Source organism: Telmatherina bonti (assembly GCF_933228915.1).
Source record: "Telmatherina bonti genome assembly, chromosome: 17".
In the NCBI taxonomy this organism is placed as follows: Eukaryota; Metazoa; Chordata; class Actinopteri; order Atheriniformes; family Telmatherinidae; genus Telmatherina; species Telmatherina bonti.
The window spans coordinates 12,178,100-12,197,362 of NC_136615.1; the positions used below are offsets into that span (position 1 = coordinate 12,178,100).

At 33.5% G+C, this 19,263-nt stretch overlaps 1 protein-coding gene across 1 annotated transcript; it reads right to left on the minus strand.

Annotated features, from left to right (window-relative positions):
* Positions 1–1,948: 1,948 nt before the first annotated feature.
* LOC306768608 (neuropeptide FF receptor 2-like) lies at positions 1,949–3,447 on the minus strand (the record flags this gene model as incomplete). Its single annotated transcript, XM_079257016.1, has 3 exons — positions 1,949–2,843; positions 2,928–3,027; positions 3,135–3,447. 3 exons carry the CDS (start codon positions 3,445–3,447, stop codon positions 1,949–1,951), a joined length of 1,308 nt encoding a protein of 435 aa, XP_079113142.1.
* Positions 3,448–19,263: the final 15,816 nt, after the last annotated feature.

Below are 19,263 nucleotides of genomic sequence, written 5' to 3' on the forward strand. Positions count from 1 at the left end.
ATGAAATGATTGAAATTTGGAAAAGTGCTGTTACAACAAACACTTAGTTTGTGTTTTACATACCCAAACCAATTTGTGGAGATGCTCAGGCAGGTTAATTTCCACAATTTTTCAAAGAAATTTTTTAAAGTCACTGCAAATTTACCTCTACCAAATGCTAGACCAGGACCTTAAAGGGTTAATAAAAGCATCCCTGTAACATCCAGTCCGAAGCATTTTTTATTATGTTAAAACAGTTTCTTCTTAAGCTCCCAGATGATGGCAAACACATTTCTTCTGTCACCAAATCATACAATCAATGCAAAATAAAGCTTCTTAATTAATGTTTTCCCAACGGACTTGTTGGGAAACCGGTCTGTTATCTCTGACTGGAGTTCATGAATGACATCTTTTCCTAGCATGCAACTCTAACATCCCATGTTCGTTGTCTTTACTGCTATTGATTCCAAAGAAATCTGCCTGTTTCCTTTTTTTTTATTTAACAGCTTAACCTTTCAGGAATAAGTAGTTCAGTGTATTTCTTGATCACATAACCATATATCATGATAACCTGTTTAGTTTTAAAAAAGCCTATGGTTCATTTATAATAGCGTGTCAGTTTACATTGTCCAACCATCAATATCTGACCCAAATTTTAACAAAAACTTATTTATGTTGGAGGAGTGTTAAACAGCTGTTTGACAATGTTGTTAAAGCATATTATCTGAGATTAAAGTATCAGTTTTAAATTATGTGCATTAATCAGTAATTACCTAACTGCATTGATCTTTTTCTTTTGTAATTATCCCCTCATTCTAACCTAACCCTGACATTGTTGCTCAGGAATCAACCTTTGACATTTGCAGAACACAGGAGGAGTAGCTATCACCATTGTGACACCTCATGGGGATCTGGTTAATGGAATAAACTTACTATTTTTTACATTAGTCTGAATGTTTTCTGATAACTTTATGATAGCCTTTGCAAAAATAGTCTCAGCTTTTTTGTGATTTTTACAGTATTTTTCTTATTCTTCATCAGTAGAGATCCACTTGAATTAAAATAAAGTGTTTGAGACATGATGTAACTACAGCTACAGATAGGCTCATGGCAGTCTTGAGTGCTTTCATTTATCTTTTTTCAGCCTTGACTGACCTTTTACTTTTAGATTTTTTTTCTCACGTCCACATCTTGATAACTGGACAGTAATAACAAGGATTTCAACATTTTTTTGTCATGCAGTCTGAAGAATAATTGTGTCTATTAAAGAATCTCTGACATCCAGACACTGTGCGTTTTTTAGCTTAATGAGACATAAACTGGAAAACACCTTTTTTTTGTTAAGTGAAATCATAAATCATTACCTATATTAAATCAAACAACCACTTTTATCTTCTTTTATCTTCAATTTTTGTCCAGACTTTGTTTAGTGTATTTTCATTCTTACTTCATGAAGGTGTCTGTTGTTGTACAACAACCGCATATGCATTGGATCCATGCTTGCTAAGAAGAAATGCTACATCTGATCATATCTAATACTATTTGAAATAAGTTTTGCTGTTGAATAATTTATTCCTTCCACTCTGAGCTTGTTCACATGTGGTTGAAATATTATTTTCATTCCTTTTCCATTTACTAATAAGATGGTTTTCTGTGATGCCTGCTGTTACCATGGTCACTCCACATGTCCCCAAATCAATGTAATTGAAAAGACTATATTAATAAGTTTATCTAAGGTGTTTTACTCCAAACATTAGTATTCATACGTAGTGTGTTTGGGTTTCTTTACACAAAACAGTTACACAATGACTCACTGTATGTCAACCACGGTGGACAACGAGGACACTCACTTGCAACACCGTGAACAGTTTGATGCTTTATTTCTAATTAAGTTATCATGGTCCTTGTAGTTAATTCTATTATTCAGAAGAGGTCTTGGTGCTTGTAGCATTGCACAATGTCAGTCTTTTTAAATTTGGGACACTTTTTCTAAATCCTCCATGATCAGATCTTGTTCTTTGACATCATTTCTACCAGTCAAAGACTCTCCTTCCTGACACAAGCACTTGCCGTTTCTCACTAACACTGATCCAGCTCTAGAGCCTGATCGACTGGGGTTGGCAGGCTGAACCGGGAGCACAGCATTTCCTCTGATCCGATGTGAGAAGGTCCTCTGCCGTACAATCTCCACGGAGCACAGCTGGAATTTGAAAGCTGCCTGAAAGCCTCTGCGGAAGTTCTCGTTGAAGAACCCGTAGATGATGGGGTTGACACTGCTGTTGAAGAAAGCTAACCAGTGAGCTAAGGGGTACACATAAATATTAATGACCCGATATTGGTACTCTGACAGGCTGGCATAGTCACTCAACATCATCAGTGTCCACAGAGGCAGCCAAGATAAGACAAAGAGCAGAGCTACGACGAGAAGCATCATGATAACTCGCTTCTTCTTCCTTGAAATTGTGTGACGACCCTCCATGCTTAGTTTGTTGTTTCCACTTCCCTCTCCATGTGCTTTCCCGCTGCCTCTCACAGGAGGAAGAGTGGTCTTAAAAAGGGTATAGCCAATGCGGGCATACATGATGACAATAAGACTGAGGGGAGCGAGGTAAATGTTTGCAAAGAGGACGGTGGTGTAGATTTTCCGCATCTCCTGACTGGGCCAATTCTCTCGGCACCAGTAGAAAGGACGGGTTTCTCTTTTGTGGCCAACAACTATTCGCACAGTCTGCTCCTTTGTGACCTGGAGCATGACCCCTGATGGACACATGATGAAGACAGCCATGACCCAGATGATGACAATAATTAACTTTGAGGTGGCAATGGTTAGCTTCTGCTTGAAAGGGTAGACGATGCAGCGGAACCTGACAAAAAGAGAATTGAAGGTAATCAAGTTCAACACAGACATTCAAGTAAATGATAACCAAAGATGATGCAACGACCCTTACCTGTCAACAGCAACCGCAACAAGAGTAAACACGGATGCCGACACAGATATACCTTGAACCATCCCACTTAGTTTACACACAATGCTGCCAAATGGCCATCCTGTGCAAAAGAAGAATGCTTTTTTATTATAAGAGGATAATAAAATATTAAGGAAATCAGCTTGCACTGACCCCATCTCTGTTTTTTTATTTTTATTTTACTCTTACCTGTTATGATGTTGTCCACCAATGTGGTTGGCATACAAAATATGCCAACCAGCAGGTCACTAATGGCAAGATTGAGAATAAACAAGTTGGTGACAGTGCGCATGTTCTTGTTGCGCAGCACGATGAAACACACCACTCCGTTGCCCACCATGCAAACCACAAAGATAAGCAGGTAAGACACAGTAAAGACTGCAGCCACGGAGGGTTTGTGGAGGTAGAAATCCACGTAGGTGATATTCTGTTGTGTCAGTGTTGAGGAGTTAAAAGGGTTCAGGTCTCCAAGCGTGGAGTTAAAAGCTAGAGTCTCTGTCATGGTGATTTCTAGATGTAAGAGAGACAAAGAAATAAAGCCATGCAGCTGTTAATTCCCATATGGATTTCCTGGGATGAGCTTGGTTTGATTTCTGGGTAAAATGTCTACAGGAATAATAACACAAAAAAAACACACATTGTGTAAGCAACAGTCCAATCGTGGGGACCAGAGGGTAATCAATTGTTTCTACATAAAACAATGTAACATCCTAAATTTAATCAATATGAGTTTATGTGTAGTGTTTAATGTAGGCGTGCTGGATTAGTCAAGCACAGACTCTAGCATGCTCACTGGCAGCAACAGGCAGACCCCTAAATGAGGAGGTGTTACCAATTGCAACCAGTCCTCACCTTTTCCTCTCACCTTCTGCTAATGCACTGGTGAGATTTTGACCTTCTTTCCCCTGCTTGTCATTCCACAGCGTGCTATCTTTCACTTATCACCCTGCATGAAGATGCTGCCATTTAACACAAATTCCATTTTCAATGTTGTGTGATTTTTCATGTCTGTATAATTAAAATTAAACATTTAAGTAAAATGCTGCTCCTACTGAGAAGAGTGTCAAATGCTGCATTAAGAAAAGAAATTAAATTTTGGCTTAAGTAAGAAACTGAATCTCTTTTCATGTCTGCAATGATTTCTAAAGGTGACCATTTGAAATTAAATTATGCAAAATATTATATTGTTAATCTTTTATGCAGCACATCTTCCACAGCAGCTGTTTCGGGTCTAATTGCTGTCTTTCATTTATGAAAATGATTGTCAGCGCTACAAACAGACCAAAGTAGGCCAGGCTTAATAAGCTTAGAATATTCTATTAATTTCATGAGATGATCATTTCATGTTTTGAAAAGATGTCACAAATGAACCAATGACGTTTAGCTGATATCACTGTTGCTGTTGGTTACGTACAAATCACACTAAATATTTCACTAAATATCACACTAAAGATATTTGTTTTCATGTTCCCTCCCTTTTTTATTTTTTTTTATTTTTTGGAAAAAGCAAAAGGAAAGACTGTAGGTTGATCATCAAACTCTCGACTGTATTGTCTTAACATGGATGTAGACATTTAAACCAGTTCTAAAATACTAAGACTGTGAAAAATGCAAACAAAAATAAAAATTCCTGGGCACTAGCATTCAGATACATCTGTTGTCTGAGAAATTAAGTAACATGCTTATTATGATTATAAAAATTCTTGCTATAATTCACTGTTTAATAATAGTTTAAACACCTGAAAATAGGAGCAATCTTTCTTTACATTTAATTATTACTATAAAAAAGAAAATCAAGTCATCCAGGTGTTGCAATGGAAGGAGATCATTTCTACACAACACTTTCTCATCCAGGTCTCAAAGTTGCCAAATAATTCTACACCAGATTTTCTTACCTTACTGGAGAGCAGTTGTTAAATTATATCTCCTTCTTCTGTCTTTAAAGATGTAATAGATCCATTTCAAAGAAATTATCCTTGTTTAGAGCAAAGAACTGCATGCTTTCATTTGTGTGTAAGACCTTGTGCATGAGCTCAGAGCTCCCGCTATGCAGAGACTGCTGTAGTGTTTATAGATGACAGAGGGGAGACGAGGTTCACTTAGGAGAGATGTGCTGGGTGGTGCTCCGGGAGGGAGTGTTACATGTGCAGAGGTGTAGTGAATTAAATATTTTTGCATATAAGAGGTAAATGTTGCCCCACTGAACCATCTGGCATCAATTTGACAAACATGCTCTGAGGGTTATTACTGCTTATAGCATCAGTATCCTCCATAGTCGACTCAGCAACAATCAAGCCTTGTGTAAGTAAGATCCAAGCTCTAACTGCTAATCCTCCCACCAGACTTGCTTCAGTGGAAAAAAAAAAAGTCTAAGGAGTGACCAAAAAATATTTCATTTAGATGCAATCCAACAAATAGTTTTTGATTTATTACAAATGTTGGGAAAAATATTCTCCTTGCAGAATATTTCATTAAGACAAAATCCTGAAAAATGCAAATACCAGTACAAAAAAACTCAATTATTAATGGCTACATATTTGATAGATTACAGAAGGACGAATGAGAAATTCATGAAATAGTTAATAATTGACATATGCTGAAGCAACAGGTGAAGGGTGACGACTAATTGTGTAAGGTGATATCTAATTAATGTACATGTAATGTGGAATACTGACATTTCCCTGTGAGTTGGAACTCGTACAGATAGACTTACAAGTTGTAAGGCTGCTACTGAATAGGACAATAATAAATTGTTTATTAATTGTTTAATAAGTCTTTTGAAGACAGCACTTATCCTGTCAAAGCTACGTTTTATACTGAAATGTAGACAAAAGAAAATTCTATCTCCAGAATCTGTGACATTTGACAAAAAACTAAAGAAAAACACATTATGGAATAAGATGCAGCATACAGAAAACATCTGACAGCTCAAGGTGACATCTTAAGTTTTTTTCAGCACTGATTGAAGTCCTAAAAACAATTTTATCTTTGTGGATTAAGATTAAACATTGAGCCTGACTGACGCAAATTCTATAGTTCCTCAGAATTATAAGTAATTAGTCATAATTTTTCACTTTATATTTGGGGATTTGTAAACATGCAAATGATTGTCCCTCTGCCCCAGACAGCCCAAAAAAGACCTGCCCACAGCTATAGTGACAAATGACATTACATTATATCATTATTATTCAATATAAAGCCAAAATTCTTGGAAAAATAGCATCTTTAATAGTAATCAAGAAGTTAAGCAGCTGCCGCAAATTATTTTAATTAAATTAAAATCACCACTTTTTATTAAAGCATATGCTTTGTCTGTTTGCTGGTTTGGAGCGTTCCAGTGGCATAAAGAAAGACGCCATGATCCTTTGTTGCTCAGCAAAAGGTTATGAGATGATTTATAAACAGTTATGGTGCCTGTTATTTTGCAGTGAGAGAGATTTGTCACAAGATGAAAACAGGACAGGTCATAATTTTCCCCAAAGTAGACATCCCAGCAAGGTCAGACTAAGTTCAGGCCGTGCAAAGCTCAGGATCTCTGCAGGTTTCTGTTACCATGTTCAACATTAAAGTTCATGTGTAGCATCTTTGGAAGGTAAAACAAAATTGGATTTTCTAATTTACATTGGAAAAAAAAACAAGACCAGACCTCTGAAATAATGTGAGGACAGACCAAAATGGAGACATGTGGTCACAATAAAAGTGTAGCTCAGCATTGGGAGAGCAGCAAGTAAAGCAAATCATCACACCTCATGCTAACCAGATGTGTTTAATCCAGGTGTTAACTGTAAAACATGATCGAGGGTGACTGATGTTTTCAGGCCTTGTTCCTGTCCTCCACATATGTCTAATTGAACACACAATTAACAATGTGTTGATAACTGAGTTTGAAACCCTGTGATATAAGTCTGAACGGCTCATTCGATAAGCTAAAGAAAATGCACTTTTTGGAGTGTTTATCACAACACAGCATTAAAGTATTGAACTCTTTTCATCTCAGTTGCAGGGATGGATAACTTTTAAAGTCCCATCAGAGTTGTTTGAAAGGAAGGATGAGTGAAACATAAGTATGCCTAAATTAAAAGAGTTCAAAACCCCATTTTCTTCTACGATCTTCTCCTTTTGGGATCACGTGAACACTGCATAACAGCTATTGTTTCTGGCTGCCTTCACATCTTTTAAAACTTGCATCATTATGAGTTCAAATAAAACATTTTCTCAAGTTTCCATGAAAGGCTGTGGCAAAACTTTATTTTTGTTTAGTCTCTTTGTTACACCTTTCTCGGTTGTTGTCAACATGTGACTGCCTGGTCATGAATAACACTCCTTAACATCCGCCTGAATCAGTCGTATGGAATGAAATTGCATTTGACAAACGCTCAGCTTAAAAACGCTATTTATATGCATTGCCATAATGTCCCGTTGTCTTGATCTATTTTGCTCTTTGCAGCACTAAATAACTGTAGTCTACATAGAAACTGTCACAGTACAATTCTGAAATAAATCACCGCAGCATGTATTTGCGTGTATCCAAGATAAAAGGAGAGAAATCAGGACTAAATCTTATGAAGGAAGATGTGAAGGGTTTTCCCTTGGCTCCTTGCAAAAGCTTTAGTCTGGAGTTTTTAAAGAGTTTTTAGATGTAAGTTCAAAGTTAAAGCACTAAACAGAGTTTCAGAGGAATAAAACCTGCTAAAATTTTTGTTGTACTAAAAAGAAAAGCCTCACAAAAATAACACAAACTAAAGGAGTTTAGCATGGAACATGTGTAACACAAACATTCATAAAAACAAAGTGTGTAAACCATCAGAGAGACAGTAGTTTAGAGTTTCTAACAGTATATGTTGCATATGGGAATTTTCGATAATATAGATTAAATGACTGTTATATTACACTAGAGAGTGAATGATATCGAAGTGGTGCTTTCAGTGTTCAATCAATATTTTGCAGGGTTCATTGAACAGGCCAAAAAAACCTCACCTCTGCAATCTAGATATTAAATCTCTATTTATCTTACTTTTTACAAGAATATTTATTCATTTAGACTTAAAACCTACAATTTATTATTTTAAAACTAATTAAATCACATCCAGTGGTTGATTGCTGCATTGATCTTAGTTTTTTGTTTATTTATTTATTTGTTTGTTTGTTTGTTTTTCTAAAGTATAAATAAATGATCGTTTTTATTGTGGGATCATCAGATTTTTCTATATCGATTATTATTTATGCTGGAAAAAGAAATAGCAATAACTGTAAATATAAATTTACTTGTAAAATTTTATTCAGATATTTTATTTGTATTCTAAATATTCATCGCTTGTTTTTATCCTTGTTAAAATGGCTTTTTTAAGCATTAAAATTCAGATTTTAATCAGTCCACAAATATATCGGCACAGCACCAGGAATCTTACATATACTGGCCCTGAAAACGAATGTTTCACAACACATTATGTTTGGCTCACTTATCAATTAAATCCAAGATAAATCAAAACCACAGTTGAAGGGTACAATTTACTGCACTATGGGTTACAATAACAGGCTTCAAGTGTCAATGACAGTGTTGCAGCTTGATTCCTGAACATTACCTTGTCTATTAAAAGGCCCACTTTTCATGTGAGGTCCAACTGAGAACCACCCAGAACCTTTTTTTTTTTCCCTCCGTTGTTACATTTTGCTTCTCTTGGCGATGAATGTGTTTTTCACTTGACATCTTGTAAGAATTGAACATCATATTCTGGCTGTAAGATCTCATTGTCTGACAGCTAACACAACGTCAACATCTTGTCTGGTGCTGTGGACCAGTATTCTGGTGCTTTCTGCCGCACTTTTATCGTTGTGTTACAACTACAGTCAGACAAGTCTGGAGAACAGCACTTTTATGTAACATAGTTTGGTGTAATTAATGTTGGTGATGTCTGACTGTACATATCAGCGAAAAAGAGAAAAAAAATTAAATTGGCAGTGTGTTCTTGCTGACCTGCCTGTAATGCCCTGGGGGAAAACACACTAATGGCTCTACTCAAAAAATAACACAGTGAGCACATCCTGAACATGCAATCAGTGGACAGTGTTGTGACCCTCAGAGACCTTGTCATGAGAGGATTGGACAATGTGTGCTGTTGGTTTATTGAGAGCATTAAAGCTGTTAGGAGGAGAGGTTACATAGCAACATTTCAGTTGGGATCTGATTTGCAATATCCTTGGTACAGACTAATTGTTTTTATAAATAAATAGTTTCATGCTTTGAGTCAACGTTATCAATATTTGATTGCTTCCACTAATCTGACCAAAAATATTTTCAAACACCCAGAAACACTCAAACATGAAGGAACTTTAATGGCAAAACAGCGTTTTTCTTAAAGGCTTCTGCTGAATTATTAAGCATAAGAGGCGCAGAAATGGCAAAAATAATTAGGTTTGTTTTCTCTTGCAACTTTGTTATGTGTGCATTTGTGCAAGTTATGCATGGTTGTTGTATTTTAGCAGAAAAAGTTACAAATTTCATTTATAAGGTGTTTTTCATGCAAAAAGCAGCAAAAGGTGACTTGCATAATCAAAACAATTTATGCATGTTAAAAATAAAAAATAAGCTCTCACACACCAATAAGACATAGCAATTTAAATCTGACCCTGGTCGCCCCCTCTTACCCTCACCTCCCCACCCCACATTGTTGTCTTTCTACTGGCTGTGATGTCAATTGCTAATTAATCATTTAAACTGGGTAAATTGTTGTGAAGATGTGGTGAAGATGTGGACCCAAACGCCAGATGGAGAGGCCAGAGTAGGGAAAATCCCGAGAATGGTAAAATGCAGTGGAACAACGGGGAAAAAACTCAAGCGAGTGAGAACTGAAAACCAAGAGGCATGAATACACAGAAAACATAATAAGACAGGTGTAGTGGATAAGCTATATGAAACCATGTAATGAGCAGGAAACAAGGCAGGACAGAAAACACAAGGAAAACTGCTAAATAAAACAGGAAAACAGAACTGAGACAATACAAACAAATCCCACACCATAATATAAAAAAAAAATAAAAAAAAAAATAAAAAAAAAGGTTTAATAAAATCTATACATATTCTGCAAGGTCCTGGACAGTTCGGCACACTTCATTTGGATTTGGCTTTGAAATAAGTCAAAATGATGTCAGAACAGTGTAGGATACATATTTTTATAAACAAAATAAGGAAAAAACAATGTGGTTGATTTCTTTAGAATGTACAAAGGTAATAGTGTGGTGGAATTATGCGTATAGTGTAGTTTTAATATGTTACTCATTTATTAAGTTTCTTTTAAGTAGTGTTTTGACTCGTGCTGCCAGGCAAAGGTTGTTTGTGTATGCTTAAAGAAGACTGTAGCACTCTGAGCAGGGGCAGAGCTCTCGAGACCTCTCGCTCGCAACATCTGTACATAGTCAATAAATCTGAACAGAAAACAGTTGATCTATAGATTTATTTCTCATCGGATAAATTCCACGACAATAGTTAGAGAGGGTAAAATCATAAAAAATAAAACAGAAAAGTATTTTTGGATTTAAATGAACATGCCTGACATGCATAAATATTCACATATTTAATATTTATAATATCATTTAAAGAAGAACACTGCAGTGAATAAATACTTGCAACCAACAGGACAAATGTGGAAATGGAGCTCCATCATCCTTTCACATGAAATGTGAAAATGTGTAAACACTTTAATGAGGATCCAGGCACTTTTCTTGTAATCTGCAGCAGGACAGAAAGGAGAATGGAAAACACCTGGTTGGTGTGACATGAAATAACCCAATTCTATTTGCATACTGAGCTCGAATGACCTTATTTGTATCAGGATATGAAATGTTGATTATCTTGGTGGTCTAATGAGGCTATTTTACCCAGACTTAATAAATAATTTATGAAAAACAAAAACCTTTGGTTGCCAAATTGGGAAGACTCACTGATGCCTATTTCTTCACATATTATCTTCCCACTAACTGACTGACATGTATTACCAACTCTATACCCTCTTCAGACTCTGGAAGTATGAGGTGCCTGCTGACAGTGTGGACCAGTGCCAGAGTTTGGTCAGCATTGTCAACAGTAAGATCTGTTTCCAGTGAGGGTTGGACTTTGCAATGGCAGCCCTTGGTCATTGATTCTGTTTATAACTTTTATGGACAGAATTTTAAGGCAGAGCCAAAGTGATGAGGAGGTCTGGCTTGGTGGCCTCAAAATTGGATCTCTGCTTGTGGTGATGATGTGGTTCTGTTGGCTTTCTCAAGCCATGATCGATTAGCAACCCAATGGGAAGGGGTTGGGATGAGAATCAGCACCTTCAAATCTGACCATGGCCCTCAGGCAGAAAAGAAAGCATCCTCTCAGGAAGGAAGTCTTGCCGTAAATAGAGGTGTTCAAGTTTCTCAGGGTCTTGTTCATGAGTTAGGGAGGGTTGGAACAGGAAAACGACAGGCAGATCAGTGCAGCATCTGCAGTGATGACATGCTCAGAGTGGGTTTCATGAGTTTAAAGGCTTAGATGTAACTTTCAGAAAGCCCTCATAGTCGATTACATGTTGTACAGGTAAACACACAGTAATCAATCCAACTAAAACAGTAGAGAGGCGTAAAACAGAAATAATCCTGCATTATAAGGATTATACTTCAACCTATTATCCTGTATCTATAGATAGTTTGTTATGTTGGAATAACAGCTGTTCTGGCCAGTCGAGATATATATATATATATATATATATATATATATACATATATATATATATACTGAAAGTAAAAAGTGGTGTGCTATTAGTGCTGCATGAATGATGAGTAAGTAGTAATCCATGTTTATCTAAGTGATATTTTAGTTAAGGTAAAGATTTTGAATGCGGAGAGGTACTTGTGTTGCCACATCTCATGATAGTGCATTTGTTCATTTTTTACTTACTCGTTAGTCTTAATAGAGAAAATTTAATCAAAACGTTAAAAAAGGAGCTTTGCCATGTGTACAATGGGTTTAATAAATATAAGCTCATGAGAAAATAAAATCAGAATGCGTTTAATGCTAATTTCCCTACAAAAGGATGAATAAATTCATATTCTGTTGCTGTTTTCTTTTAAAGGTCATATTATCAGATGGGGAAGAAAAAATGAACCCAACCAGCAAACAACCCTTCAGCCTGGTGTTTCTCTTCTGAAAAGTGACAAGCATTACAATACAAGTGTCATTATGTTGGACATTTCTTGTGCTGACGATGAGCAGAGGAGAGATTGGACGGTAGCCATGCTCCTCAGAAATCCCAGTCTGCACTGAAAAATTGATGCAGTAAGCAGCACATAATATATTATACTTATATTAAAAAATATATATATATGTATGGTCATATGGGGACTTTTTAAATTTGATATTATTATTTTTTTTAATTACACATATAATAAATACCATTAATGTTTAATGAGAAAGGCAGACTCTTAAATATTTATTGGTGAAAAATCAGCATAAATTGCATAATTATTTATCTAGTGGGGTGAGAAAAGGGATTATTGTTAATAATCATCAAACACAATTGCAGCGACTACAACCAAGCATTGGCTGAACAAAGGACTTACGTTTAACTAACAACAAATGATCATGAAGGTTTTAAATTAGCTTTCAAACATAATAGACAAGACATTTTTCCTGTTGTTGATATGAGCACTTCTGCTAAGAATGGTAGCATACAGCTTGTAGATTTGCACAAACAGGGCTGAGTTTCTGTAGAGTCACCACTGCCCCCTTGAGACAAAATACATTGATTTTACACCATATGTTTCAGATACAGTATGTACCTAAACCTTTGTTTACACACTGAAATGTTGATATACACATATATGTATATATACATATATATATATATATATATATATATATATATATATATATATATATATATATATATATATATATATATATATATATATATATATATACACATATGTATATATACATATATATATATATATATATATATATATATATATATACACATATGTATATATACATATATATATATATATATATATATATATATATATATATATATATATATATATATATATATACATATATGTATATATACATATATATACATATATATATATATATATATATATATATATATACATATATATACATATATATATATATATATATATATATATATATATGTATATATATATATATATATATATATATATACATATATATATATATATGTATATATATATATGTATATATATATATATGTATATATATATATATATATATGTATATATATATATATATATATATGTATATATATATATATATATATATATGTATATATATATGTATGTATATATATGTATATATATATGTATGTATATATATGTATATATACATACATATATATATATGTATATATATATATATATATATATATATATATATATATATATATATATATATATATATATATATATATATATATATACATGACCATTAGTGTCCCCCAAATGTAATAAATACAAACTACAAATGCAAACGTAATTTCAATGTTATATTTGTAATATTTAAGAACAAACTTGCTGTTATGTGTAGCAGAGGTTCATGTTTGATAAAATAGTTTTGTTATCTATTAATGCAGCTGAAATGAATGTCAAATACTTCAACAGATGTAACATCCATTAAGTCAAGCAGATGTTAGAGGCAAAAAAAAAAATTCTCTCACACCAAGGAGGAGGTAATAATCGCACATTGTTGCCTCTTGGCAGTAAAAAGAACCCAGTGACTCATAGTAATGAGCCTATTTGTTGCATTAGAGCCAACTAAAGTCCTCTAATAATGGAAACTTTGCACATTTTCTTTCTTATATTTGCTGAGACACTAAGCCCCAACCACAGGTTGTTATGATTTTCTCCACAGACGAATATCTTTTAAAAAAAAAAAAAAAAAAAAAAAAAAAAAAAAAGAACACACACAACTGCTTCACTCAGATGGCAACACTCTTCACACAAACCTGCTCTTCATGAATTTCAGAGATTTGCTTTGCCAACTTTACTGCGGAGTCATAGGTGATTTCTATTTTTTTTTTTAAAAGTCCTGCAGCAAAAGCTTTCTTCAGAAGCTAATGCACTTGTCTTACAGCTTTATTTGGCTTTAAGGTGCTAAGCTGGTGGCAGAGGAGTTAAGAACTTGAGGTAAAACTAATTTGTTTCTAGTTTGTAAAGCCACATGTGAATAAGCTGAAATCATTATGGAAGAAAGGACAAAAAAACAGGACTCCCAGTAATGTCAGCAGACATTTTTCTAGCACCTCATTTGTAGATCCATATTAAATTCTACTAATAGGTAAAGAAAAACACAACAACTTGTAAAAGAATCATTTGGATTGTTTTATTTGTTCATTTAAAACACTACGTCATAGAAAAAAACATTTTCTTCCTTCTGAGTAACCTACATTTATATAAGATGCTTGTATAAAATTGGTTTCAGCATGAATGCATCAAAAATACAAGAATCACGGAGTCGGAACCAGAAAAAGGGATGAGATTTGCAGATTAAAGAACAAATCGGAAGACAGAGTGCTCTTTGGGTCACAGCAACTTTTAACAGTCTTGAGCTTCACATCTTGAAAACACAATAAAATAATAAATAATAAACTGAATAATCAAAAACCTTCATGAAAAAAGAACTAAACTGATCGTGTATGTCCGTGTTGTGAGATTATAAATGCATATTTCAAATGACTGACTCGTTACATTCAGACATACATATGTGTCTTACATCAATAGCATTTGGTATCACTGTGCATTTCAATCTGCAATAATAATCAAATGATTGGACTAATCTAGGATATTAAATTTCACTGCAAAATGGAATCTGGATAATGCAATGACTGTAGCGTCTCCTAAAAAAACTCTTTTTACCCTTTATGCTACAAAGGTTCTTTCACAACCAGGAGTGGTATCACATCTCTCACTGTCATTTTTCATTTGTGAGATGAAAAAAAACAACAAAGTTACATAATTTAATATGGACATGTAATTAAAGATTAAATATCAAATTAACAGCCACTGGATATAGCATTTTAAACTAAAAACAGATCTAAAAAAATTTTTTGGTTGTTATACTGCATCCACAAAATGCATTCAAGACACTTTCCACCCAACCTATTTTTAAAAAAAAAAAAAAAAAAAAAAAAAAAAAGGGACCAGGTTTTACTACTTGAAAAATGTAAGTTTTAGTCATTAAAAAACATAAAAACCTTCTGAGAATTTTGTGAAGATTGCCCTTGAATTACCTTTCACTGCAGTTGAACTTCAGTTATTACATATTGACAAAGAAACCAAAATACAATGTGGTAAGAGTCACAGAACGAAACTGGAACTGAAGATTCAGAGATCCACAGAGCCAGTTTAAAAAGCAATAACAAACTCAAATCAGTGTTTGATCACATACTTCACAACTGATGTATTTAACATATTATGCCTGGTACCTACGTAGAATAGGAGGTAGAGCTACATAAAAGGTATCATACATCTATAACTCCCTAAAACAGGGAAAAGACAACAGAATGGAAAGCAACTATGGACAAGTTATATTCAGAATACCCACTGGTGACGTTAAAGCCATTCGTTAAATTAACCAACAATGTGTTCTGCTGTGAGCTTAAATATAATAAATACAGTTAAAAAGAGAGGAAAGGAAAAACAAAAATAGAAATTCCAGTATGTTATTAAACTGACACAAACCTTCAAGATATGAATATGTAGCCTTAAACGAATACTTAACAATTATAAATATGCCCATTAACTCAAAGTGAAGGTCTGGTTTTGTGCATATATGACTTTGTGTAGCCCTTTTGTTGAAAAAAGAAATAAAGGAGGACCTGTGATTTTGTCCAGATGCAGTACCTCCACGGTCTCTCAAGCAGTTCTGATTTACCGCCTCAAAACAACAGAATGCATCACACTAACAAAAACATTATAAGAAGACATATTTTAATATTCATTATACTTTAATAAAAAAAGATTCATTTGAAAACTCTATATATATGTATATATATATATATATATATATATATATACATATATATATATATATGTATATATATATATGTATATATATATATATGTATATATATATATATATATATGTATATATATATATATATATATATATGTATATATATATATATATATATATATGTATATATATATGTATGTATATATATGTATATATATATGTATGTATATATATGTATATATACATACATATATATATGTATATATATATATATATATATATATATATATATATATATATATATATATATATATATATATATATATATACATGACCATTAGTGTCCCCCAAATGTAATAAATACAAACTACAAATGCAAACGTAATTTCAATGTTATATTTGTAATATTTAAGAACAAACTTGCTGTTATGTGTAGCAGAGGTTCATGTTTGATAAAATAGTTTTGTTATCTATTAATGCAGCTGAAATGAATGTCAAATACTTCAACAGATGTAACATCCATTAAGTCAAGCAGATGTTAGAGGCAAAAAAAAAAATTCTCTCACACCAAGGAGGAGGTAATAATCGCACATTGTTGCCTCTTGGCAGTAAAAAGAACCCAGTGACTCATAGTAATGAGCCTATTTGTTGCATTAGAGCCAACTAAAGTCCTCTAATAATGGAAACTTTGCACATTTTCTTTCTTATATTTGCTGAGACACTAAGCCCCAACCACAGGTTGTTATGATTTTCTCCACAGACGAATATCTTTTAAAAAAAAAAAAAAAAAAAAAAAAAAAAAAAAAAGAACACACACAACTGCTTCACTCAGATGGCAACACTCTTCACACAAACCTGCTCTTCATGAATTTCAGAGATTTGCTTTGCCAACTTTACTGCGGAGTCATAGGTGATTTCTATTTTTTTTTTTTAAAAGTCCTGCAGCAAAAGCTTTCTTCAGAAGCTAATGCACTTGTCTTACAGCTTTATTTGGCTTTAAGGTGCTAAGCTGGTGGCAGAGGAGTTAAGAACTTGAGGTAAAACTAATTTGTTTCTAGTTTGTAAAGCCACATGTGAATAAGCTGAAATCATTATGGAAGAAAGGACAAAAAAACAGGACTCCCAGTAATGTCAGCAGACATTTTTCTAGCACCTCATTTGTAGATCCATATTAAATTCTACTAATAGGTAAAGAAAAACACAACAACTTGTAAAAGAATCATTTGGATTGTTTTATTTGTTCATTTAAAACACTACGTCATAGAAAAAAACATTTTCTTCCTTCTGAGTAACCTACATTTATATAAGATGCTTGTATAAAATTGGTTTCAGCATGAATGCATCAAAAATACAAGAATCACGGAGTCGGAACCAGAAAAAGGAGATTTGCAGATTAAAGAACAAATCGGAAGACAGAGTGCTCTTTGGGTCACAGCAACTTTTAACAGTCTTGAGCTTCACATCTTGAAAACACAATAAAATAATAAATAATAAACTGAATAATCAAAAACCTTCATGAAAAAAGAACTAAACTGATCGTGTATGTCCGTGTTGTGAGATTATAAATGCATATTTCAAATGACTGACTCGTTACATTCAGACATACATATGTGTCTTACATCAATAGCATTTGGTATCACTGTGCATTTCAATCTGCAATAATAATCAAATGATTGGACTAATCTAGGATATTAAATTTCACTGCAAAATGGAATCTGGATAATGCAATGACTGTAGCGTCTCCTAAAAAAACTCTTTTTACCCTTTATGCTACAAAGGTTCTTTCACAACCAGGAGTGGTATCACATCTCTCACTGTCATTTTTCATTTGTGAGATGAAAAAAAACAACAAAGTTACATAATTTAATATGGACATGTAATTAAAGATTAAATATCAAATTAACAGCCACTGGATATAGCATTTTAAACTAAAAACAGATCTAAAAAAATTTTTTGGTTGTTATACTGCATCCACAAAATGCATTCAAGACACTTTCCACCCAACCTATTTTTAAAAAAAAAAAAAAAAAAAAAAAAAAAAAGGGACCAGGTTTTACTACTTGAAAAATGTAAGTTTTAGTCATTAAAAAACATAAAAACCTTCTGAGAATTTTGTGAAGATTGCCCTTGAATTACCTTTCACTGCAGTTGAACTTCAGTTATTACATATTGACAAAGAAACCAAAATACAATGTGGTAAGAGTCACAGAACGAAACTGGAACTGAAGATTCAGAGATCCACAGAGCCAGTTTAAAAAGCAATAACAAACTCAAATCAGTGTTTGATCACATACTTCACAACTGATGTATTTAACATATTATGCCTGGTACCTACGTAGAATAGGAGGTAGAGCTACATAAAAGGTATCATACATCTATAACTCCCTTAAACAGGGAAAAGACAACAGAATGGAAAGCAACTATGGACAAGTTATATTCAGAATACCCACTGGTGACGTTAAAGCCATTCGTTAAATTAACCAACAATGTGTTCTGCTGTGAGCTTAAATATAATAAATACAGTTAAAAAGAGAGGAAAGGAAAAACAAAAATAGAAATTCCAGTATGTTATTAAACTGACACAAACCTTCAAGATATGAATATGTAGCCTTAAACGAATACTTAACAATTATAAATATGCCCATTAACTCAAAGTGAAGGTCTGGTTTTGTGCATATATGACTTTGTGTAGCCCTTTTGTTGAAAAAAGAAATAAAGGAGGACCTGTGATTTTGTCCAGATGCAGTACCTCCACGGTCTCTCAAGCAGTTCTGATTTACCGCCTCAAAACAACAGAATGCATCACACTAACAAAAACATTATAAGAAGACATATTTTAATATTCATTATACTTTAATAAAAAAAGATTCATTTGAAAACTCTGGGGAATTCCTGCTAATTTGTATAAAGTAATAAATGTGGAGACAGTATAAAGAAGCTTATTGCATCGTGGACTAATTTAATGTGTGCGCATCTTAATAGAGATGGTTAATAAATTGACTAATAAGACATTAATAATCTGCAAAAGCTGCATAGAGATGACCTCAAATAGCCCTTTTTGTTTTCTGAAAAAAAAGAAAAAAAGAAAAAAAACAAAGACAAGTTAAAGTCAAACGGATCTAAGTTGAGCCCTCGTTAAATTTGTTAAGACATTTTCATCCAACTATTTGGATTTAACTTTGCATCAATGATATTAAAAAATCCGTTATGAGGCGGCACTGTGGTGGAAGGATAAAAGGATGGCTATCAAATATTGTGCTGCATCTTTGGAAAGTTCCGTCACAGCTCACTTTCAGAGCC